The sequence below is a fragment of the Fukomys damarensis genome, unplaced genomic scaffold (assembly GCF_012274545.1).
Source record: "Fukomys damarensis isolate Sample0158 unplaced genomic scaffold, DMR_v1.0_HiC HiC_scaffold_18, whole genome shotgun sequence".
In the NCBI taxonomy this organism is placed as follows: domain Eukaryota; kingdom Metazoa; phylum Chordata; class Mammalia; order Rodentia; family Bathyergidae; genus Fukomys; species Fukomys damarensis.
Window position 1 is genome coordinate 13,006,281 of NW_022900930.1, and position 24,721 is coordinate 13,031,001.

A 24,721-nucleotide genomic window follows, 5' to 3' on the forward strand; every position below is an offset into this window, starting at 1 on the left:
TACCCATTTCACCTTAACTGAAGTTCAAGAAGGGCCAAAAGGCAAAGTGATGGGGACTTTGTGGGGCTTCTGCCCCTGGCCTTCTCATGCTGGCCCAGCTGCTGTCAGCCAGCAGCGCTAGGCACAGAGGAGCTGAAGGGCACTCATCCAGGTCCAACAGGAAGGACCACTTCCTCTGTCAGCCCGGCTCTCCTTTGGCTGTGGAAACCATGCCAGTACCTATGAACAGCCAGCCAGAAGAGAGGACCCCTTCCTGCAGCACCTGTGAACTGCTGCCCTGCGTGTCTACACAGGGTTAGCCTATTTTTCCCAACCACTGATTCCTGATTTTTTTATTTGCTTTCTAAATATGGGGACACCAAACTACTGTACCTTTCCCCAGCCTTTTTAAAGTCCCCTTAGTGCACCCCACGTGGCGAATGGTTTCCCCACCAGAAATGCTTTCTCTCCAAAGCAGTGCACTTGAAGGGCTGCTGGGTGCTCTTCTTTCTAGTTATGTACCTTCTTTGTATGAAGAATTGGAAACTGGAAGGAAGACTTAGGAACTGGTGCTTGGAACTCTGGCCCTACCAGCACACAGAGTTATTTAAAGCCCACCATGATACAGCTACGATATAGACATAGTTACCAGAAAAGTTTCCCCCCCCTTTTACTCATAGTTGTAAGACAGAATTTGGAAGCTGTGATCAACATACCCGTAAAACTGGGATGTAGCTGAATTTGTTTTATATCCCATTAGATCTGAATCATTTTGGCTGTTGGCCAAAGTTGTTGAGGATTTTTTTTTTTTTTTTGGTAGATTTTCCTAAATCAGTAGTTTGTCTGTGAATAGTGAACTCCTTGGGGTGTCAGGATACCTCTTTTCGCTGGGTTTTCTAAATCCTCAGCCTGGCCCCTGCTGTAAATTGTGAACATCTAGCTTTTGTGTCGCTTTGGGACATATTTGTAAGAAGATGGTTCCCAGAGTCAAGAAAATCCCAGTCAGTGCCAGCTGGTCCCGGAGAAGATCGCTGCTGCCCCTTGCTTTTTGAAAAAAATAACTTCATCTCTCAGGACCACATGTGAGCGTGTTTCATAGTAACCCTAAGAATATTAATACCTGAGAAGCTGTAAGGTCCTGAGATGTGTGGAGCTATCAGAGTTCAAGTGCCCCAAACAGGGTAAACTTCACAGTACCATGGGTTCACCTTCTGCCCTACTTGTCTACGTAGGGTTTAACCACTTTTCCCAACCACTGAAATTGAGACTGATTTTCTTTGCTTTCTAAATATAAGTACACCAAACTAGTATACCTTCCCTTCAGCCACTTGAGAGCTTTAAGGACCTGGAAGTTCAGGAGGAAGATGGCGTTTCTGTCACAGAACTGGGCTTTTTTTTTTTTAAACAAAAATCATTATGTGTGTTTGTAAAGTCCACTTAGACATGCAAAATCCACATTCCAGGAGAGCCTCGTATCTCTGATAAAGGTGTGTGTAACTTCAGCCTTATGATGAGCACGTGTGTGAGAGGGGAGAGTTTCTTAAACAGTGCCATCCTCTGATTAGTGTGAAGCATTGTGGACTGACTGTTGGGAGCAAACCCATGGCGTGTAAGAAACACAGAAAAATGAACTAGCCTACGTGCTAATCCCTGGAGCTTTCCCTCTCTGCTAGTATCTGGGTCCCTTTGCCAGATTCACAGGTAGGGTTTAGATTTAATGAAAGACACACTAGTGGAAAACAAGAAAATACCACTTAGGGTAAAGAAGGCAGCCCTCCTCCCAGCTGCCTGTGTACAGGAGTGGATTTCTGGGTTGGGCCATATGCAAGGTCTATACCAGAGCATCTTGATTTTGTTTGGTGATCTGTGAATAAGAGATGATAAAGACAATTTTTAAAGGGATTTCTGCAATCCTTCCAGATTAGTAAATTTACACAGGCAAGGCAAACTGTGAGGACTAGAGATAGAGGGAGAGACCTTTGATGCAAGATAACCATCTGCTTTGAGGTATTTTATTTCAGGAGCAGCTTTCAGACAAAATGCATGTTCAGAGAGGATGAAAATGGAGAGTGCTGAAATTACAGACTATTGGTGCTGGAAAGGGCCTTCGCAATGATGTAATCCAGTCCTTTTTTAAAGGTGGAAATAGCCTAGTAAGGTTGCTTTCTCCCGACCACCCTCAAATCCGAGGTAAGCAGAAAGCCAGGTTGGCAGTATCCCGAGAGCTGATTGATGTTGCAGACCAAAGAAAGATCAACAAAATATGGGAAAATAAGTGCCAGGCTCAACGAATTGAACAATCCAAAAATGTTTTAGAAATCCCTCTGGCTGGCTAACCTAAGGCCAGAAGGGATTCTGACCCCAGGCAAGTTGCCCTATCTCTGGTGGCTCTGATGAAATCCTCATCAGGCATTCGGCTCCCACTCCATTCCCACACCCCAGGCCCAGACCCCTGTCTGTCACCCCTGCCAGACTCACACAACTCAGTGGGGGGCACTTTCTGCTGCTCAGAAGGCAGAAGGGTCAGGAGATGAAGGTGCTGAGGTTTCTGCTGCTTAGAGAGCTGCACAGGTAGGTGTCTTGCTCCTGGCTTCCTTAGCGTTGAAGCTGGAAAGTGATCCTCCTCTCTCTCAGTCTCTTCTGCTCGAGGGAAGAGGGGGAGAAAGTGAAAGCTGTGCCTTGGCCTTCCTCTGCCAATCTGCTTGCCTTGGAGCCGCTGGGGCCAGAAGAGCTTTCTTGGGGAGCACAGGATAGACCTGGGGGCCACAGGTTTTCAAGCCCGCCAAGATCAGGGCGAAGCAGGATTCTCCCCTCCTCCACTGGCTCCATGTTAAACACGCTCCATTCTGACCGTTAGGAGGAAATTCCTGGGTGTGGAAAGCTGGCTGGTCCTGACTGTGCCACTACTGTTTGATTTATTAACCTGAGTCCTTCTGGAAGGGATATAAATCATTCGTTCAACCTTTGGGCAGAAGCTCTGCCTGCCATCAGCAAAATGGCGTGACTTCTAGGATCTTGATAAACCAGTGGGGAGCAAAAGTGATTGCCTGTTACAGGCTGGAAGGGGGAGCATCATCTCTCTTGGTTCTGACTGAAAGGCAAAATGGAGCCAGGCGCAATGTTGGTGTGCAGCCCAAAAGCTCAGCCTGACTTCACAGGTCTTTTCTGTGCATGAGCCTGCTGGTTCCCAGCTCCTCTACTCGTATGGACCAGTTTGTCCTCTTGTGGGCTTTGCATTTGGACTATGCTAAGGCTACACAGCCCTGGTCAGTGAGCCTGGGTCAGGAACGTCATTTCCTACCCTGCCCAGGGCCAGGTGCTACCAGAGAACATGCTCCTCTGTCACCCCTTCCCATGGAACATCTGAAGGGTGGAGACAAAGTCTTGATCTGAGGGCTCAGTGCTGTCATTGGTGCATCAGGTGCCTTCTCTGCCTGATTTGGTTGGATGCGGCAGACAGGGCTCAGTGAGGGTAGGTGGGTTATTAGCCATTAAGAAGCACCCTAGAAAGGCCAGGAGCTCCATTGGAGGGCTTTTTATCCCTTGACTTGGACTAATGCGTTTGTTGTGCTTTTCATTTTTATTTTGGGGGTACCAGGGATTGATCTCAAGACCTTGCACTTGCGAGGCAGGCAGCGGAACCACAGAGCCACATTCCTGGCCCCTGTTGTGCTTTTTAAATCAGTCTCACTGCTAAGACTGGAGAGGTAGATGCCCTGCTTCTCAGGTGACACAGCATGATTAGCCATTTCTCAAAATCGAAGACTCATATTTCTGTGGCATTTTAGCCTTCAGAACACTAAGAGTGCGCTTTACAACATATGACTATGGCTAACATTTTTTTAGCTCCCTAAAAGCTGTTATTAGAAATCATGAACATATTTGAAAGTCAGTTCTTGGAGTGAAGGAAATGAAATATATTTCCATTTGTCCTTTTTTTCTCCAACTTTCCATATTTAATATATATGTACACTTATTTACCATAAATACTTGTTTCATTGTGAACCCTCCAGGTAATATTATGCTAAGACAAACGCTGCCCACCCTTCACCTGGTCTAAACCAGCCCTCTGTCTCTGTTCTGTATGTACCTAAACAAGCCGTGTGAATGTCCCTGTGCTCTGCAGAGACTTATGGCAGTGATTTAGGATCCATGTGTCCCTGTGTGGGGACCCTGGGGCCTTGGAGAGACTCGCTTTCCCTTAGATCTAGTTCCTCACTTATAAAATCACATACCCTTGCCTTCTAAAGTATCTGTGGACCTGCCTTACCTCCTCCTCCACCAGCAAGGTATTTGTGAAAACTCAACAGCACCCTGCAAAGTGGGACTTTATTCTTGGTAAATTACACCCTCTACAAAACTGACTTTTTTTGAAAATCTGGTCAAATCACATATGTTCAAGTCTGTTATTCCTGTTCCACAATATTTACAAGATGTTAGAAACAACCAAAGTGTCCATCAAGAAGGGACTAAATTATGATACTTGTGTTTGATGATATATCGTACTATAGCTGTTTTAAAGAATTAGATGGATCTGAATACCTGTATGAAATCTCCCTGAGCCGTGAGACTAAAGCATGTGAAAGTAAGCAGTGGGTACCGTGTGCTTCCTTCTATGTAAGTGTGTGTGCAGGTGTGTGCGTGTGTGTGTGGCACAGACTTGCGCATTTGTTTGCATTGTTGGGTGCACGCATGAGAACTTGCTGGCTATAGTGTCCTCTGATGAACGGGACTGAGAGCCAAGGGACAGAGCAAAGGGAAGACTTAATTATCTGTGTGTTTTGTTGTCTGACTTTGGACCACCATGCATATATTGTCTATTCCAGACATAGAAGAGAAGTAAAATTAAATGAGTTAGTGTGACCAGAATAAAAGAGAGTCTGCATGATCTGGGCCTGAGGCATTGGCTTCCCGGCTGATAGTTTTGCTTGTCTATTTCAGGTCCATCATCCGAGCCAACACACTCACCTACGCTCAGTGGGAAGAAGCTCTTCGCTCCTGTCCCATTCCCTTTGGGCTCCACTGAGAATGTGTCCCCCAGCGGCCCTGTGCAGCCCCCTCCCCTTCCCCAGAAGAAGATAGTGAGCCGTGCGGCCTCCTCTCCGGATGGTGTCTTCTGGACCCATGGCTCCCCCAAGCCAAGAACAGGAAGCCCAAAGCTGAATCTAAGCCACTCGGAAACAAATGTCTCTACCCATGATGAGTCCCACTTGAGCTGCTCCATGAGCCCAAGGAACCGCCACCACCCTGTGTTCTCCTCTTCTGAGCCTCTGGAGAAGGCTTTCAAAGGCAGTGGTCACTGGGTTCCAGCTCTGGGGCTGGCAGGCAGCAAAAGCAGCTGCGGGAGCCCCAGCCTGCAGTGCAAAACAGCAGCCTCCACATCCTCCTCTCAGCTGAGTGTGTCCAGCCAGGCCTCCTCCAGCAGCACTCAGCTGCAGCTGCACAGCCTCCTGAGCAGCATCAGCAGCAAGGAAGGCACCTACGCCAAGCTGGGGGGGCTTTACACACAGTCCCTGGCCCGCCTCGTGGCCAAGTGTGAGGACCTCTTCATAGGTGGCCAGAAGAAGGAGCTCCACTTCAATGAGAACAACTGGTCGCTCTTCAAGCTGACCTGTAACAAGCCCTGCTGTGACTCGGGAGATGCCATTTATTACTGTGCCACCTGCTCCGAGGACCCCAGCAGCACCTATGCTGTGAAAGTAAGTACCGCCTCCTTCTTCCTTTCTGGGCCATGACTAGCTGGTCCTGACCTGAGGAAATTATCTCTCCTGTTTAAGCATTAGGAGGAGGGTTCACTACCACCCTTCCTTTTAACACTTAGTGCTGGACTATTTTTCCCCCTGCCTGGCTCAGAGCATGGTACCATGAGATCTATGTTATGACTGTACCGTGTGACTATTCATTTTGTGGTTGCAGGAATGAATCCATGTGACCTATTTGTGTTGACAAGACATTTAACTTTCAGTGCAATAGAGAATTCATTCATTTATTCAGCATGTTTTTACTGAATGCCTGCTATATGCCAGGTGTTTTGCAAAGGTCTGAGTATGTAGGGAAGAAGATCCTTTTGAGCTATATAATCCAGTGAGAGAAGTGGACAGTGTCAGAGGCAGGTTGGACATGAGAACTAGGCGTCATGTTGAACGGGACAAGAGATAACGTTGACTCAGCCTTCACATACAGTTAGACTCCTGGCTGAGTGTGCTACGTTGCCTGTGGTCCCATAGCCCACAACTAGTTGGTGGCTACAATGCATTTGACCTCAGATTTTAAAGTCTGTGCTGTAATTGTATCACTTAAGGAAGACAAAGTGGAAAGAAGTAACCCAATATAACACAGATTTTTAATTTTTGATGCTGGATCATTGCTCTCTCAGCATGTGGCTCTGAGAGAGGTGGTAGAACCAGCTGTGCCCATGCTGGCTGCTGTGGTATCTACCATGGATTACTCCAGTCTCTCTCTCCCTCTCTGTGTACTGGGGATTGAACCCACTTTCACATGCTAAGCAGCGCTCTATCACCAAGCTGAATCCCCAGCCCTTTTTATTTTTTGAAGTAGAATCTCAGTAAGTTGCCCAGGCTGACGTCAAAATTGTGATCCTTCTGCCTCAGCCGCCCAAGTAGCCAGGATCACAGGTGGGTACCACACCCAGCTTCCCATCTCATTTTGGTAACCCTTGGACACCTGATAGCTCTGTGACCCTTGTGTACTTACAGACTTTTGTGGTTAATGGAGGGGAGAGCCCTGGAATCCCTTTTTTTCCCCCCAGTTAGAAAAATGCAAAGAGTAAACTAACTTGAAGCCTTGGTCGGGTACTTCTTATCAGAGAAATTTTTGAAAATAGAATGATTGTCAGCCAAGAAATGGCAGTGAATTTTGTTCGGAGATTTTTTTTTTAAAGGAATTTGTAATACCACTATAGAAAATAGTTTGGGAACACCTTAATTGATGTGTTCACTAGACCGTCTATAGTTAGGTCCTGCCCTCCTAAGAAAAAAGTAGAAAGGTGGATTCATTTTATTGTAGAGAAATAAAGGTACGAGAAGGAAAAAAAATACAAATGTCCTGGGACTATAACAATATGTCTTGGATTTCATTGCTTCTTTATTATCTAAACCCCACAGATACCTTTTGAGGAAGCTATACTGCCCTGTCACCCAACCAAAGTGACAAGGAAAAAAAAAAATTCCAGTTTCCCTCCCTATTAGGATGATGCTGTGTTTAGTACAGCTGCTCCCTGACTTGGGGTTGGGTCCCCATTATGACTCACTGTAAGTTAAAAATATAGTGAGTCAAAATGCATTTAATATACCTACTTACCGAACACCCTCACTTAGCAATAGGGTGCACCATGGGGTATCTGCATTTCTTCCCGTGAGCACCTGGCTGGCTGGGCTTCGTGCCTCATGGAGGTTCACTGCCAGTTTCCAGAATTAAGGCAGAGAGTCATGCTGCTTACCATTATCCCAGGAAAATATCAACATTTAAAATTTGAATTTGACAATTTCTATTGACTGTATCAGTTTTGTACCATTTTAAAGCAAGAAAATCATTAAGTTGCATTGTGTTAAGTTAAGCACCATCTGCAGAGGAAAAAGGGATTAGTATCTCCATGAGCTGGATGCGATAATTAAAGCCAGGGGTTATCACAGTGGCCCAGACCCAGGACTGTGTGAGCTCCTTGGGCTGATGGTGATGGGCTTAGGCTGTCGTTCCCCCTGTGAGTCAGACAACTTGATCTGTGAGTCATCTTTTGCTTCCCCTTTGAACGTTACTATCCTCAGCTCACGATCATTCATTACCCTCACCTGCGTCCTGGCACTGACCCTGGGAGACGCCTTCAGTCTAAGGACCTCTCCATTTCAGGAGGTGGACGTTTGATGAAAGAGACTTAATCCCTCTTGCCCTTTGAATGGAAAGCGTTGCCAAAGCACGAACTAAGAAACTGGGCTGCCCGGTGCCAAATACCTGGTCTGCTATTTGAATCCAAGCCTTGGGCAAGAGGCTTTTGTATGTTCCTCAGTATTCTGCAGACATTGTGCAGTGCGGCTTGGATTCCAGGGCCTCACATGATGGTGCAGATTTAGCCATATTCTGCTCTACACAACGCAAAGAAATGCAGCTTTCCAGAGGATGTTGAAAATAAGCATTAAACTGGGCTGCCCGGTGCCAAATACCTGGTCTGCTATTTGAATCCAAGCCTTGGGCAAGAGGTTTTTGTATATTCCTAGTATTCTGCAGACATTGTGCAGTGCAGCTTGGATTCCAGGGCCTCACATGATGGTGCAGATTTAGCCATATTCTGCTCTACACAATGCAAAGAAATGCAGCTTTCCAGAGGATGTTGAAAATAAGCATCGCTCCTCGTTTCATTAGAAGTCTAAGCTCTAAGGAAACCAGAAGATAAACCTTGGTCTCCAAAGAAGACAGCCTGGAGTTTACAGTTGACTTTGCTAGAGCCTTGGAACCCCCAGGCCTAGCACTGTACCGTGTGAAAAGGAAGTTTAGTGAACAGTGGTCAACCACTCAGAGTATAGTGAACTTCAGCAAGATTACAAGAACAACGACAGCATCAATTTGCAAATATGCCTGGCTGGCTGGTAATTGGGGGTGGGGTGGGGATTTAAGCATCATTTCGCACGTGCAGCTGTTCCACTTCATTAGCCCTGTAGTCTAGACGGAATACAGTCATCTGGGATCTGCAGGGGGGGAGCGGCCCCTTCCCGCCAGCCACCTTCACCCATGCATGCTAAGCAGGGAGGCGGCACTGCAGTCAGACACAGCCTTGGTTGCAGAGTCCCAGTGAACAATAGCAGGCTGGCACCTGCTCGCCTCTGACTCTGAACCTCCGTCATGGGCTCGGTGACCCGCCGTCACGAAGCATTAAAGCCAGCCCCTTTAGCCTGACTTCATGACTATGTGGCATGGGGCAGGAGTCCCTGGCTTGTGATTTTCAAAACTGTTTCATTTCTCGTGCATCTAGAACACCAAGTAAAAGTTAGGGAACTGATATTAAGCCTCTGGCCCTTCTTGATTTAACAGATGTGACTTAGCCCAGATTTTTACTCGTGAATGAGGCCCTGGCTCTAGTATTTGAAATAAGACTTGGCTCAGCAATTGAAATTTGAGCTAAGCAAAAAGTCTGTGATGCTCTAGAGCTTAAACTGTGGTCAGGACCCCCAGAAAGTGAATAGGGTGGAGGAAGGGGGCTGGAAAAGGGGCTGCCTTCCTCTGTTTACCCCCCCCTTTCCCTCCATCCAACACTAGAATGACCTGGGGGGCAGGAGGGTGTACCACCCAGAGTACCCAGGCTGGCTCACACGCGCCTGCTCTGCCCTCCATAGCCCTCTCCAGTGAGGAGCTGTGGGCCTTGCCAGGAGCCCTGTTCCTGGATTTGAAATGCATCCAGCCCAGTTGCCATTTATCCTGCCCCTTCATTTACATCTCTTTGCAAAATGTCAGCCGCTCAACTGGAGCTCTAGGGCCCAGCGTTTGCCAGCCTCAAGCCTTTCATACCCTTGAGGAATGGGGGCTTTGGAAACCCTCTCCAAGCTCCTTGCACCTGTGTCCTAGGGGTTGTGCAATCCCTGCAGGCCAGGTCCGGGTGGATGGCTCAGCACCACCCCTGTGGCTGCCACTGAAATGGCCAGAGCAGTCACCATGGCAACCTTTGGCTGAGCCTCACCCCAGGCTCAGTCTGGTGCTGACAGCACCTGCATGTTTTCCTTTAAAATTGCGCTTCAGCTCCCTCAGGAAGGAACTTTCCCCACCCCAGGTAAATTGAAGAGAAAATAGACTTTAAGAGAAACACCCTCCGTTCTCATTATCTGTGAATTTCTTATTGCCAAAACCATCCACTGGCTGAAATTTATTTGTAACCCACAAATCAACACTCAAGGCACTCGCCAGTCATCTGTGGGCATGGTCTGGACAGGGGAAAATGTGAGTCTCTGCGTGTACACCTCCAGCTGACATGGGGCACAGGGACTCCCGCCCCTCTTCTTTTCTTGCCCATACTAGAAGCAAGGGTCCTTTTCATTATCCATAGCATTTCACATTTTCACATGTTTGTGCCTATTTTTTTGAGAGCTTGCTGTTTAAAATGACCCCAGGCGTAGTGCCGGAGTGCCTTTAGTGTTTGTAAGCATGAGAAAGCTGTAATAGGTCTTACGTGTGCTGCATAAGCTTCCTCAGTTATCATGCATGGGCAACAAATTCAGTGTTAGTAAGTCTAGAAAATGTACCGAATGAGGCATCTCCATCAGACATAGATAAAACAAAGCTATGTTGTGATCACTTGATGAAAATATTGGGTTCAGAGCTTCACCAAAACCTCACCCTGTAATTTCCTGTAAGAGCAGCGGTTCGGCATATGCTAATTTAGTGTCTGCAGCTAATTAATAGAACATAATTTCCTCAAATAACAAGAATCCCCTGTAACTTGACAAAGGTTATAGAGTTATACTTAAACCAAATCTTTTTCATCCCAAAGTTGCGCTTTTGACCTCTGGAACACTTCCCAGTTGCCTAATCGTGGGCAATAACTTAACATTTTAAAGCCTCAGTTTCCCCTCTGCCATAGCATCCACCACATTGAATTTGATGAGACTTAATGAGACACTGTCTGGAGGGTGAATCGTCAGTACAGTTACTCATATCTGCCAGAGTCCAGTGAGCAGCAGCTGGACGGAGAGGGAAACAATAACGTCCTTCCTACCTGTCCACAGAGGCACAATAGGCAGCGGTTGGCCAGTCGCTATTTCTATGCAAGACTCCTTTGTTGAAGACATCTTCCCCGTAAATTTGCTTTCATTTAATAGCGAGTCACTTAAAGCCCAAGTATTGCTGGGTGGGCTGGTATTAAAAAGAGCCTATGACAGCAAATACCCTTTAGACATGCATTCTAAAATCAGTTTTATTAGTGTAATGGGAAGCAGCCTCTGGGACAAATACACTTTCCTTTTATTTGTATTCTGATTCTACAATAGATTGCTGAATTTAAATGTTACCTGCTGCCTCCCCCAATTAGCTTTGAACACTTTCTTCAGGGGCTGAAAGATGGAGATGCCAGCTTTTATGCTGAAAGTTTTGGGTTGCTGTAATATAAAGAATTCTATGAAAAGGTGCATGCGAGGTAACTTCTGAAAACAACAGCCACAAGCATTGTGGTGCCTCATAAACATTGCTATAACCATTCCTGTGCAGGAAACCAAAGCAGGGTTAACTGGTGTTTGCTTGCTGGCTGGTACTTTAAAGGTAGTTGTGAGGCACCTTTCTCCTCCGGACAATTGTGTGCAGATCCTTGTCTCCATAAAGCACAGGAGATATTGCTCAATCTCCTTTGAGAGAGAAGACCATTGGCTGTCTTTGGTCCTCTTTCATGTAATTACAGGAAAATTGGGGACCATCAGCGCTGGCTCAGGGCACCCCATTGGAGGGGCAGCAGGAAGACCATTAGATACTCGGGAAGCTGGCGCTGTTGTTAGCACTAGCAGAAGAGATGAAGAGGGGAGCAAGGCACAGACATGTAGATTCCCCAGACTCCCTTCCCACAGAGGAGCTTGAGATCACCAGTCTTGTTTACTCCCAACTGCAGCTCAGAGGCTGCCTTTAGGCCCGATGGGTTCCCTGTTCCCAGGAGAGCTTGCTGTTTCCTTGTAACTGCTGTAACTCACCCCAGGAGGAGAATGTGTTGTAACCCATAACATTTGGACCAGCCACTAGACACTGCATATTCTCCTGGGTTTAAAACCTGGGCAACTTGAGATAACATGGCCGAGTCCTAACAGTTTAGGGCCTGTCTCCACCCCTGAAATTTTCCATGAAGGAGCAGCCTAGCAGCCAAACACATTTGCTCTAGGGTTGCTGCAGCTCCATCTTTGTCTTATTGAGTTTTATTTGTTAACTACTGACAACATAGTGGGGTTTTTGTAAATTATAAATATAACTCTTTCATGAGATAGGTATTTAGCAATTATTTTTTTCCAGTCTCCTAATTGTATTTCTAATTTCTTAAAAGTGTATTTTAACACTCAAAAGTTTTAAATCATGAGGTCAAGTTTATGATTCTTTTTTTCATGCTTTTGATGTGGTACCTAAGAGATCACCACCCAATTCAGGGTCTCCAAGACTCTTTTTCATGTTTCTTTTAAAATTTGTGTTTTGGCACTTACCCTTAAGTCTGTGAAATGCCCTTTAAGGTATTTTATGTATGGTGTGAGGAAAGGAGCAGCTTGCCTTTCTGGATGTGTACATCTGTTGAACAAAACGTGGATCCCACTCTTGACCTCACTTCTGGTTTCCTCCACAGATCTGCAAAACCCCTGAGCCCAAAACAGCCTCGTACTGCAGCCCCTCTGTTCCCGTTCACTTCAACATCCAGCAGGACTGTGGCCACTTTGTCGCCTCGGTGCCCTCCAGCATGCTTAGCTCCCCCGACACGACCAAGGACCCCTTGCCTGCAGCACCTTCACAGCCCCCTGCCCAGGAACAGGACTGTGTGGTGGTCATCACTCGAGAGGTGCCCTACCAGACGGCCTCGGACTTCGTGCGCGACTCAGCCGCCAGCCACCAGGCTGCGCCCGAGGTGTACGAGAGACGCGTCTGCTTCCTGCTCCTGCAGCTCTGCAATGGGCTGGAGCACCTGAAGGAGCACGGGATCATCCACCGAGACCTGTGCCTGGAGAACCTGCTGCTGGTGCACTGTGGCCTCCAGGCCTCCCCGGGGCCCTCCCCTGCCAACCCCTCCCTTGCTGGCCCCCCATCCACCGTCGCTCCCGGCTCCCTCACTGCCCCTGCCTATCGGGGCGTGCCCAGTGAGAAGCACTTGCCCCGGCTCATCATCAGCAACTTCCTGAAAGCCAAGCAGAAGCCAGGAGGCACCACCAACCTGCAGCAGAAGAAGAGCCAGGCCCGGTTGGCCCCCGAGATCGTGTCTGCCTCCCAGTACCGCAAATTTGATGAGTTCCAGACTGGCATCCTCATTTATGAGCTGCTCCACCAGCCCAACCCATTCGAGGTTCGTGCCCAGCTGAGGGAGCAGGACTACCGGCAGGAAGACCTGCCCCCTCTGCCCACCCTCTCCCTCTATTCGCCCGGCCTGCAGCAGCTCGCCCACCTGCTGCTCGAGGCTGACCCCATCAAGCGCATCCGCATAGGGGAAGCCAAGCGAGTGCTGCAGTGCTTGCTGTGGGGGCCGCGGCGCGAGCTGGTGGAGCAGCCGAGCCCCTCCGAGGAGGTGCTGTGCAGCACGCTGCACAACTGGATAGACATGAAGCGGGCCCTGATGATGATGAAGTTTGCAGAGAAGGCGGTGGACCGAAGGCGGGGTGTGGAGTTGGAGGACTGGCTTTGCTGCCAGTACTTGGCAGCTGCAGAGCCCACAGTTCTCTTGCAGTCGCTCAAGCTCCTACAGCTTCTGTGAGCAAAGCCCTTCCCTGCACTGTGCTGCCCCCCTGCACCCAGCCCAGACCCTTGCCTTCCTAGGGAAATGGTACACGTGACTGTCACGTTTGGATGTAATATATGAAATATATAATATATATAAATACGCATGGCTGGGATGTCATTGCCCTCTCTAGCCACCTCTCTTCACCAGCCCCTCTCCTCGCAGTACTGTTCTCCTGTAATTATGTACATTTCTAGCTCTGTGCAAGCTCTTAAATACCATTCTTGCAACAGAATGGAGCCCAGTACTCCACTGTAGAATCTACTCACCCTCTTGCCAAATTGTTATTTTTAAAAAAATGACAGAAACCCCTATCAATTAAAAATGTTTTTAGTTGGTCACAAGCAAAAATTTTTTATCCCCAGTGGACTGAGGGGATAAAATGGAACCTAAACCTCTTCGGCAGGAGCCAGAGTCCCTGAAGGCACCAGGCTTACACTTCTCTGGGACAGAGTAGCGGTCCACCCCTTGAGGCCTACACATGTTAGTACTAATTCATGTCACCCACCCAGCAGCCTCCCAGAAAGAATCCAGTCATGGGATATGATTCCAGTGGTTTGGAATTCAACCCCACTTCTCCAACTTCTCCAAACCCTTTTCACATTTGCTTAGCAGGTCACTTTTAGTATTATTCAGATGTGGACAGAAACACAGTCCACTCAAGGCAGTTCAAATGTGAAGCCCTTAACAGGAGACCACTTAGAAGAGTGTGGGCAGGACTAAGAAGACAAACAAATGAGGCAGAAGCAAGAACAGAGCAAGAATTGTAGAACAGAGACTACCTCCAGGAGCTGCTTGGGCAGAGGCTTCTGCACCCAGAGATGGAAAAATGGGGAGACTATCTGTCCCCATACACAGAGCCATGGGACACCGCACAGCCAGGGAACTTGGAGAAGCCAGTTTCTTCCTCCCAGGCAGGGAGAGCTGGAGAATGAATGAGCTGCCAAGTGGCAAGCAGAAGACCATTCCCGCTCTGCTCTGCCGTATGACACTGGGGTGAGAAAGGAGCACAGGTGCTCCAGCTCCCAGACCAGTACTTTCTCTACTGTTTCAAGCTCCTTTGGGTCTCCATTTCTAAAAGTAAAACTCATTATGTGGATTTATTGGCACCTGCTATCTACCAAGGCCAGTATTTGTCCCCAAGCCCTTAAAAATGCTCCAAGTAAATTAGGAAGCAGCAGATATTTTCTGCAGAAAACTAAACACATACAAGTTAAAAAAAAAACTCATTTGAAGAGAAAAAGCCCCAAGACCCCTATGTTTCTACCTAAAGTGTAATCTTGCAACTATCGAACTAATTAATTTCTAAGACCTTGCTAACTATGGACAATTTCAAGCAAATGCAAAGATCTCAATAGATACCCTAGAAATCTGGGAATATGGTTAGCCACCAACCAGGACGGAGAACTCCTGTAGGTCTCCTCCTGCATGTTAATTTCACTCCTTTTGCAAGCTGGCTTTCCTCATTTCTTGTAAACACATCTACATCTCCATGCATCAGTGGTGAAGACAGCACCTGGAGGCACATTTGTAATTTCAGTTGTTTCTGGAGCATTGAGGAACGAGCTGGCTAAAACCAGCTTCCCACTATGTACACAGAAAGAAAGTCTTTAAACATAGAAATCATAATTCACTGTAGGGTCTATCTGTCTCAGGGGGGTATTATTTTGTCAGTTGTTTGTTTCTGGGGATTTTCCAGGCAAACCCTCCACCCTTAATTTACTTTCTTGCTTTTTTGTCCTTTCTCATGTCAAATAACAATGGAGAGCGAGGAAACAAACATTCTGCCAGGAGAAAGCAATGACTTGGAAACACTTATCCAGAAGCATATTTTCAATCTCTGAATTAATTGTACCTTTTAAATATGCCACCCACTTAAGAAACAAATGAGATCCTGCAAATGATTTTAATAAAAACAGCAGAAATCTAAGGTCTTACAAGAAACTATAGCAATAAATTCTGATTGAGAAGAATGAGCACAATTAAACTGACTTCCCAGCTGACCACTAACTGAGAAAACAACCAACCAGTTGCAAAATTTTTTTGTGTGTAATTTTAAGGTACCCTTCATCAAAAGGATCAAACCTTTGTCCAGCTTTGGTTCTAAAAGAAATTTGTCAAGAAATCTTTATTTGAAGACATTCAATAATGCTGCAGTAGTTTAAAAGAAAAAGAAGCATTTTGTTCCAAAATGGAGCAATGTCTTATATCGATGGCTGGTAAAGTCCAGTTGTATAAGATCCAGACCATCAAGGTGGTTCTCCGGAGTAACTGCCACCCATTCATCTCTATAACTTGGCCTTTAGTATAAGTGGCAAGTCAGGTGTCTACAAATTTTAGGTGTGGCAAACAGCTTCAGTTACACTACATTCAAGAGTTCAACAAAACTGGACTTTTACGAACTCGAATACAACTGGCAGGCAAGGCTTTATGTCACAGAAGTCTCCGGTACTAAATAGATTCGGCCTAGATACAATGGATTTGTTCTGCAGGTTTCAGGGTCAGAAATAAGCCAGGGCCTTTGTAATAGGATAGCCACACATCGTCTGGCTGAAGGTGTAGCTCAATAGTAGACTGTGTTCTTTGGTTGCAAAGGGCACTTGGTTCAGTCTTCAGCACCACCAAAGCTAAATTAATAAACAGACGAACAAAAGATTAAGAATACTGCTATATGTGAGTTAATTTTTCCTTTTTTCCTTTAAATCCAACTACTGACATTTAAATCTCCCGAGTTTTCTTCTCTCTGGCTCTGAGCCAAGTCACCCCCATCCTTTCCACAGATATAGCTCTTTTTTTTTGTTAATAGGCCTTTCCCATTTTCACGCCAATATATGGAAATTTTTCTACTCCTGAATTCTTGCCTGTAGAAGTTATGAAGCCTCACATCTAAATTTTTAATATCCATGCCAGAAGCAAGATGGGAACTTAGGGATAATTTGTCATCACACATGGCTCAGCTCTAAAAAGATTACTCTGGGGTACCACTTTGTGTAATGCTTACTTGTTTTTAAGAGCTTAGAGTTAGAGAAACCTCTTATGATGTGCATACATACACAAAACATAAGATTTTGAAGAGGGAAGACATGTTTCTTCACTGACTTCCCTGGAGTTCACTCTTTAAATACATAGCCAATAATTGAGGCAGCCCTGCCCCAGTTGCTGAATATCTAAGAATCTATGAAGATCTTCTAAAAAATTTCCGACCTTTGGGCTCATGTCCTGAGGAAGAGGAAGAAGAAAGAATGAAGCCAATAGGACTGCGGTGGGGAATGATTTGGGGGTGGTTTATTAGACCAAAGAAAACCCTCGCTAGGGGAAGGGGCTCCAAGGGAGGATGCTGAGGAAACACCTAAGTCCAGGGGTTTATGCACAGGCTTTGGCATGCCAAGGGGCAGTGTGTCATGGGCAGGTGTTGTCAGGTGCCATTTTCAAATTCGATGGATGTGTGAAAATGAAGATGTGCAGGTGCCACTCTTGCTAGGATTCTTGTCATCAGATATTATTAGTCCTTTGTCCTTTGCACTCCAATTAAGCCTTTGTCCCTCCTGCTCTAATTTCCTGAGGTTTGTTCAGTTTATCCAGGGGGCCCTGCCTTCAGTCTATCCAGGTCCCTGTACTGTACCCCTCTGCATGATGGTCTTAATCCCTCCTCAATAGTGGTGACCTTAATTGTCGTTAGGGGTTTGGGGGCATTAGTCACTCTGGCTGCTCCTTGCTGAGAGAGGCCATGGGTAGGGCAGCAGGCAGGGTCACTGCTGTGAGGTCTATCTAAGGGCCCTGTAGAAATCAGGAGGATTCCTATCAGTGAGCATGGCTGCTTCTGGTTAGCCATAGAGCTGTCAAAAGAGAAGAAATTAGTTGGACCAAGAAATTGAGTTTCACAGTAAAAAAAAAACAAAAACAAAAACAAAAACAAAACACCAGAAACTATTCTAGTACAATATATAGAACCCTTTGCCCCCTTAGTTTTATCATTTCAACCAAGGGCATCTCAATATCTTAAGAAAACTTTACTGTTTTGAGCACAGAAAGCTTAACCTCATTATAACTACCTTAAATATATTACAAAAATATAATCACATTTGCTGGGGTGTGACACGGTAAGACTCTGGAAAAAAAACCTGGGAAGTCTCCCATCAGCAGAGAAAACTGAACAAATTAGTTCAGGCAGCTGCTGTTTTTAGCCACAGAGGGGGAGTTTTATCCAGCAGTTTTCCAAGAACAAGGGATCCCCACTTACTTGTTACTTTAGGTGACTCAATAGAAACAAATCATAACAGTTAACACAAACCACTCCTGACAGCTGTTCCACTGTATTAGATATATATATTATCTATGACCAAGAAAAAGCTTTTGTTATTTTACATGGACAATAGGCATTGTATTTATAAAAAGAATTTTTGATGTTATCTTGATTTGCTAACAGTCTGGATGGAAACATGTTCCCAACTGTACTCTTACAAACTTATTTAAATTACCCCACTCTTAAACTATGTGAACCGAAAAGCATTTGGGCTAATATCATGAGTGTCTATTTATCTGGAATCCAACTTAAGGAGAAATTTTGGAGGATAATATATACCTGAAAGTCAACACACAGAAACATACCTATTAACCTCAATCATATATAACTTTCATGTTACCAGACTTCAAGGATTTTATATTTAAGTCCCACGTAAGCCTCAAGTCTGTTGTCCTTCATCCTACAATGCCTTAAGTGACTTTAGCTATCCTAAACATCTGTATGACTAGTTTTTCACAGCCAAAAAAAGCAAGAAGTTTAAAGGGGCAAAGATAAAAGGAAAAATAAAATTAATATGAGCTGAAAAAATCCAATGAAGCAGCTATGTACCTTCATCAATTCAGATGGACAAACAAGAAACAGAATGCACAAAACAATTACTTTTAAATAAGCGTGTGCTCTTAAATCTATTGGTCAAGTTGAACCATAACAATCTGTTATGGTTTTAGGTTTATAACTTTAAATAGGTCTAGTCAGAACGTTTCAGGAATTGATTAGTTTTTTTTAGTTTTTAGGTAAATCTAAACATCTCTTACACAAATACTGATGAGTACAAAAGTGAAAGAAAGAGAAGATCCCTTTTACACTGTAAAAGCAAGGATTGTTTAAAGAAGGGTTAGGGTGATGATTTTAGAAAACCCTGACCAAGCTGCAGCCCTCTCAAGGCCCTGTGTATTAGAGTTACTACAGCAAACCATTCCTCTGACAGCTGGTCCCCTGCATTAGAATTACTACAGTAATCTGCTTCTGATGGTGGGCACTGCCCATGGAGAAGTAACAGACAAGATCCTTCTAAGTTTCAGTATTTTTCTTCTGTAAGAGAGGCTGGGAGTAAAGGGCATCCCCTGTCATCCTCTGGCTCTTTCTCTCGGCCTCTCCCTGTTTGTGACAGCAGAAGAGTGATGGAACTCACTCAGAAAACTCGTGGACAGTAGCTGCTCTGGGCATTGACACATAGTCCTGGGAGGGTGCACCCAGGGCCTGATCCTCATGGTGGATCCTCATGGGGTTGAATCGAATAGATCTTGAGGGGCCCCAGGAGTGACAAAAAGCCCTTATGAGGATGTCCCGTAGCCCAATCTCCAGGAGAGAAGGACTGTGGTGCCACATGGGCATGGCCTACAGAAGTGACCATCTCTTGTCTAGAGTCTGAAGGAAGTAGTTGAGCAAAATTACCTCCACCCGCCAACTCCCTCAGCACTGGAGGGAATCCTGAGCAGTGTGAGGCTACCTTACAGCATTCTGAAGTGGTAAGACGGGCTGAGAGCCTCTCCCTTAACTCTGACCTTTGTCCTAAGAAATCTTTTGGGGGGAATCGGGATCATGCGCCATGTATTGAATCTATGACAGTTAGTTGGGGAGACTAGACTTCAGGGACATCAGGGGCTGAGGGAGGCCAGAATGTGGGTTAGGATCCTGTTCCAGGCCCAGTACATTTATCAGAACATATCTAAAGAAGAATGGGTCTGTCATATTAGGAGAAAAGTAAGCCCAAACCTGTAGCTCAACTCCTAATGGAAGCTTAGGAGACGGCTCTGATGGAGGGGCCTCAGGTTCCTCTGAGAGGGGGATGCCTAGAGAACACTGAGAGTTCACTTCTCACCTCACAGGGGGAGTGCAGGCTGGATGCAATCCACAAGTGGAGGTCTCTGCTGGGAACTCAGTCAAGCTGTCGGCACCCAGCTTCTACCAAAGGACCTTTGAGCTCCCACAGAGGAGAAGCACTAGCCAGGGCCTCACAGTTGTTACTGCAGTTTTCACCAGTTCTGCCCGTCCAAAAATGTGCCTCTGAAAAGCATCCCACCTCCCTGGTCAACATCACCCCATCCCTGGGGATCAGCAGGGGATTAACCAGGCAGTTGCTGGGGAACCTGTCACTATTTCTTAGAATGTAGAAAGGAAAGCAAAACGAATCTGGGTGTGGTCCAGCTGTCCCGTCACACTGATCTCTATGTAGAGAAGTTGAGTCTCATGCTGAGGCCAGAGATGTATCCAGTTCCCTTTCTCTGGGATCTTGTCCTGAGGATGTTGGGGAGCAGTCTGGTGTGGTTTATTAGAAAGAATAAGGAAAAGCCCTCACTAGCTGAAAGGAGTTCTAAGGGAAGACTCAAGGAAGCACCTAAATCTAGGGGTTTGTATGCAGTCTTCGATGTGCCAGGGGGCAGTTTGTCATTGCAGGTATTGTCTGGCGCCACTTTCAAATTTGAGGGATGTGCCAAAATGAAGGATGTAGTTGTTGCCACAGTTGCTAGGCTTCTTGTTATCAGAAAAGCAGATTTTATTAGTCTTTTGTCCTTGACACTCCAATTAAGCCTTCGTTCCTTGTGCTCTAATTTCCTGACTTTGTTCAGTTTATACAGGCCCTTGCCTTACTTTACCAGTCCCCAGCACTTTGTCCCTCTATCTCTTGGTTTCAATCTGAAGATAAGACTACTAAATCTCATGAAGAGTCATAGATTTGTAATATAAATCAACTAGCCATTTTTAATAGATGGCATGCTATCATTGGTAAAAATAAAAAGATGTGCCAAGGATTTAGCTCACTGGTTCCGGCACCTTCCTCCCAAGCACAAGGTCCTGAGTTCAATCCCTGGTGCCAATAAATAAATAAATAAATAAATAAATAAATAAATAAATAAAATTAAAAGAATAGAAAAAGACAAGGAAAAAGTTTTAGGGCTTTGCCATGGGGTGACTATCTCTAAGGATTACTCTTTCTCATTTTTAACACTAATTAATGTGGGTACGATGGCCACCTGTGCATAAGGGATGTCCAAGGAAGAGGACTTATGCCCTGGAAACATGTTAGGAGATAGCCCAGTGGGTTTCAGGGCTCCAGGGAAGAGAGTCCAAATTAACCCCAAGATGATTTTGTCAATTCAGGAGAACCGGAGATTGGGTCATAACTTCAGTGACCAATTTGGATCCGAGTTCTGGGTTCTTAATCAGCTCTGATCTGGATCTTTCCTCCCGTAACTTGGCTCTTTTCATTCCAGCTATAAGGAGTTGGGGAAGCAAAGTCAAGTTCACTAGGGATTTGTCTGCAAATCAACAGGCTAACATGGGTTATCCAAGTGAAGATTTGAATGTATGCCTCGATCATATGTGAATCTAAACACTAGATTCAAATCTTTCCAGCACCTTTACCAGAGGTCTTTATGGCTATTTCCCAAAAGACACCATCCCTGCACACTGGATGTACTTAAACATCAAGGCTTTTGTGCACTATTGTGGGCCGAACTGTTATTCTTTAACCCCTGTCTTACTGGCTCATCAGAGGTGATCAGGCATAAAGACAACTTGAGGGTACTGAATGTGGAAGTCTAAAGGGGCGAAAAGAAGGCAAGAAATGAGAGCACAAGAGTCAGAGACAAGCTACTTGCTTTCCCATGTTCCTCAATCCAACCCTCATGACATCCCACGGCCATAGAACAGCATTTGCTTCTCCCTGCCCTTCATGGGGCCATACACAGAGTGTGTCTATTTCCTTCTCAAAAGTCTCCAGTGATGGAAAAGCTTTGTTTGTTTGTTTCCTGAATTGGGTAGATTTCAACTTTAGAGCTGTTGGCAGATTTCTTAATGGTCAAAATATTTTAAGCGCTATGCCATTTTTAAAATGTTCTGCACTGACTGTTCCTACCACTATGTTGTTGTAGACAAATTTTAGTTTTGCCAAAGATAATCCTAAACAGGATTTGCTGTTCCTTACCCTATTGATTTTATGCATTCTGAATATGCAAAACATAAAATGGAACTGAAAGTCAGAGCTATTCAAAAAGGTACACAAAGAGCAGTGTCCCTCCCCTGTTCCTCCCTCCTTCTGCTCTTTCTCTCCCCCATAGTAAACAAAATCACCGGCTTCTCTTTACCCTTCCTTTGTTGTTTCACACACATAAGCAGACACAAGAACATTCAGCCCCCCATACGCATGGATCCTGTGTCCTCAGATTTACCCAAAGGGAATTACAAATATTTGGACAGGGAATAGAATCTGTACTGTGTGCATGGAGACTTTTTTCCTCCTTATTCCCTAATCAGTACAGTATAGCAACTATGAATATACATTTACATTATATTTGGTATTATAACTAATTTAATGATGATTTAAAGTATCTGGGAAGATTGTGTAGCTTATATGCAAGTACTATGGCATTTCACACAGGGACTCGAACTTGCATGGAGTTTATTGTGCGCAGGCAGGTCCTGGAACCAGTGCCCAGTGGATACTGGGAGGTGACTGTGTATTTCTTCTTTCCATCTTCTGCAAAAGTTAGCACACCAGACATGTGAGAGCACTTGGCTTTTCTTGATCAGTCTTAGAAGAAGTAACTTGATTTCTCTCTTCAACTGGAGAATGACAAGGATTCGTCACTCTTTCCAGGCCTTTAAATGACCTCTTCTCTTTGTGGGGAAGCACTGGATCACCAAATTCTTAACTTCTTAACTATATCACATGGTGCTGCTTCTGTCTGAAGTCTTAGGGAAACTTTTCTTTCTCTTTTGTTTTCTTTTCTTTACTGGTTCTGGAGACACTGACGAACCTAGGACCTTTGAGCTGGGCTACATTTCAAGCATTTTTATTTTTTTCTTTAACTCTTAAACAATTATTTTATTGACCCTTTTATATAAAATGTATTCAAATTGCATCCATTTGAAGTGGTAAGATCACAGCTAGAGAACAAATCACCCTGTAACAAATCAATTTACAAAATCCATCAGAAAAGCTTTTTTAATATATTATATTGCATGTTTTCTTTTATAACATAAAGCTTGACTGATTAGTAGTTTACCTACTCCCAATATTGGGGGAAATACTTCCTTTCTACAAAACCATGTATCCTGTAGGAAAAGAAATTCCTATACTCTGACCATGGCTACCGGACTTCCTCTGCAAGGCATCTTCCTTTCAAAGCTCCCTTCTCATACACACAAGTTGTCGTGCATGTACTGAGTACCTACTTCCTTTTTCTTGAGGTAATGCTTTAAATACTGCAATTCAATTTACAAGTCTACATGTAAAACAAATATGAAAACAAGAACCACAGCCGAAAAATAAAGACAAGGCACTATTCTTTAAAAAACTACAAACCAGCTAGAAAATATTCTGGAGGTATTTACAGATTAACTGCTAGTTTTGTACAAAATTGCTAAATAATGAAGATGTGAGTAGACTACGTAGCAACTTAAATAAAAGAATTATTTGAGATAGGGTCATGGCTAAATTGTCAATCTTGGGCTCAAACTAATGATCCTCCAGGCTCAGCCCCCCAGAGTGCTGGGATTATAGGCCCAAAACACGCACACCCCACAGAGGGTCCGTGTTATTTCTGTTAGAAGACAGTTTTTCTTTCTATGTGGTAATCTCGACAGTTGCCCAAAACAACAGTTGGCATTGGCAACAGATCCCAGAGCTCACTGATAAAATTCATCCTCAGGCCCTTGCCAGGGCTTGGAGTGACACTGCTAATCCTTGCACTTGAAAGAAACTCAACACTTTTTTGATAAACTGCATTGATCATTTATAGCAAACCCAATCTGGTGATTGCGGCCGTTTATCAGAGGAAAGTACTTCAGGTCGATTGCGCAGGAGAGTGTTTCAGGAAGAACCAGGCAGTGTGATTCCAGGTGCTGGCTGTTCAGTGGCTCCAGTGTCATCATTTCTTTCCATGACTTTAGGGAGCTGTAGTGTGAGCAATAAGGACTGCGCTCATTGAAATCACTTAGGAAACTTGAAGTTAACTCTAAACAAAAGAAGCCTGGTGCTGCTGGTCTTGGCTGGGACTTCCGTGACTCATGCACTGTTCCAAGTACCTGACTGAACGCGGGTCGAATGAAGGCCCTGGCTGGGTGTCGGTGGGTGGGACAATTCCCTGCGGAGACCAGAGTCCAGGAGGGAGGCAGGGCAGGAGCTGTGCTCTTAGCAGAGAGCACGCAGGAACAGGGCAGAGCAAGTGCCTTCTGGGCAGTGCCAGCTGGGCCCTGCAGCTGGAGTTGGCAACCTCCTCCCAGCTCTGAATCATGCATTTGATACCAGTCCTCATCCTGCGAGAGGCGGGCCAGGGCCAGCTGCGGGGCGCAGGCTTATCACCTGACAGCCCCTTTGTTTCAACTCTGAAAAGGCAAACCCCTTGGAGACAGCATTGCCAGGAAGAAAACCGAGGGCGTTGTTCTGCAGGGATGGCGGCTGTTTCAAGTTCTTTTGGGGAGATAATGGTTTCTAAACAAGCCCTAGCTCCCAAGTACTCCTATAAAAAGGGCTTTTCGTCAGGGCACAGGTCTAGCGGAGCTGTGGTCTAGCTGGTTAGGGGGTGTTCACATTACAGGGGACAGGCCCTGTGAGGTCTGGAATAGCTCCTTTGTGACAATTCTAAAGTTACCAAGGAGGGAAGGCAAGGGTTGGGAGGGAACACTTAATATTCCTGGAGCGATGCTGTTTTGTTGAGAGCCCCATGAACGCCGAGAGAGAAGGACTCTGTGCGTTGTCTGGTGTCTGGAAACGGACACCGCTCAGTTTAGGGAGAAGCCGACAAGACATCCGGGTCATTTGTCTAGCTTTCCTTTGCATACATTTATGGTCTGCGCACCCAAAAAGGAATTCATTAATATACCAGCAACCTATCATTCATAGATTCCCTGGGCTGCGTGCGCAAAAGGTTTTAGTTTGATGGCTGCTAAAAAGAAAATTGGAAAAACTATAAATGATGTAATTGCTTACCTGCCTTCTTTATTTAAAAAGACTTTAAAGTCCTGATATTTCATATATATATATATAT

At 45.3% G+C, this 24,721-nt stretch overlaps 1 protein-coding gene across 1 annotated transcript in view; it reads left to right on the forward strand.

Moving 5' to 3' along the window:
* Nucleotides 1-16,192, forward strand: part of Prag1 (PEAK1 related, kinase-activating pseudokinase 1) — a 52,658-nt gene extending 36,466 nt beyond the window's left edge. Inside the window, exons 5-6 of the mRNA XM_010621825.3 lie at nucleotides 4,921-5,678; nucleotides 12,290-16,192. Of these exons, the coding sequence (XP_010620127.1) occupies nucleotides 4,921-5,678; nucleotides 12,290-13,402 (1,871 nt within the window). The 3' untranslated portion in view covers nucleotides 13,403-16,192. The remainder of the gene's footprint in view (nucleotides 1-4,920; nucleotides 5,679-12,289) is intronic.
* Nucleotides 16,193-24,721: the final 8,529 nt, after the last annotated feature.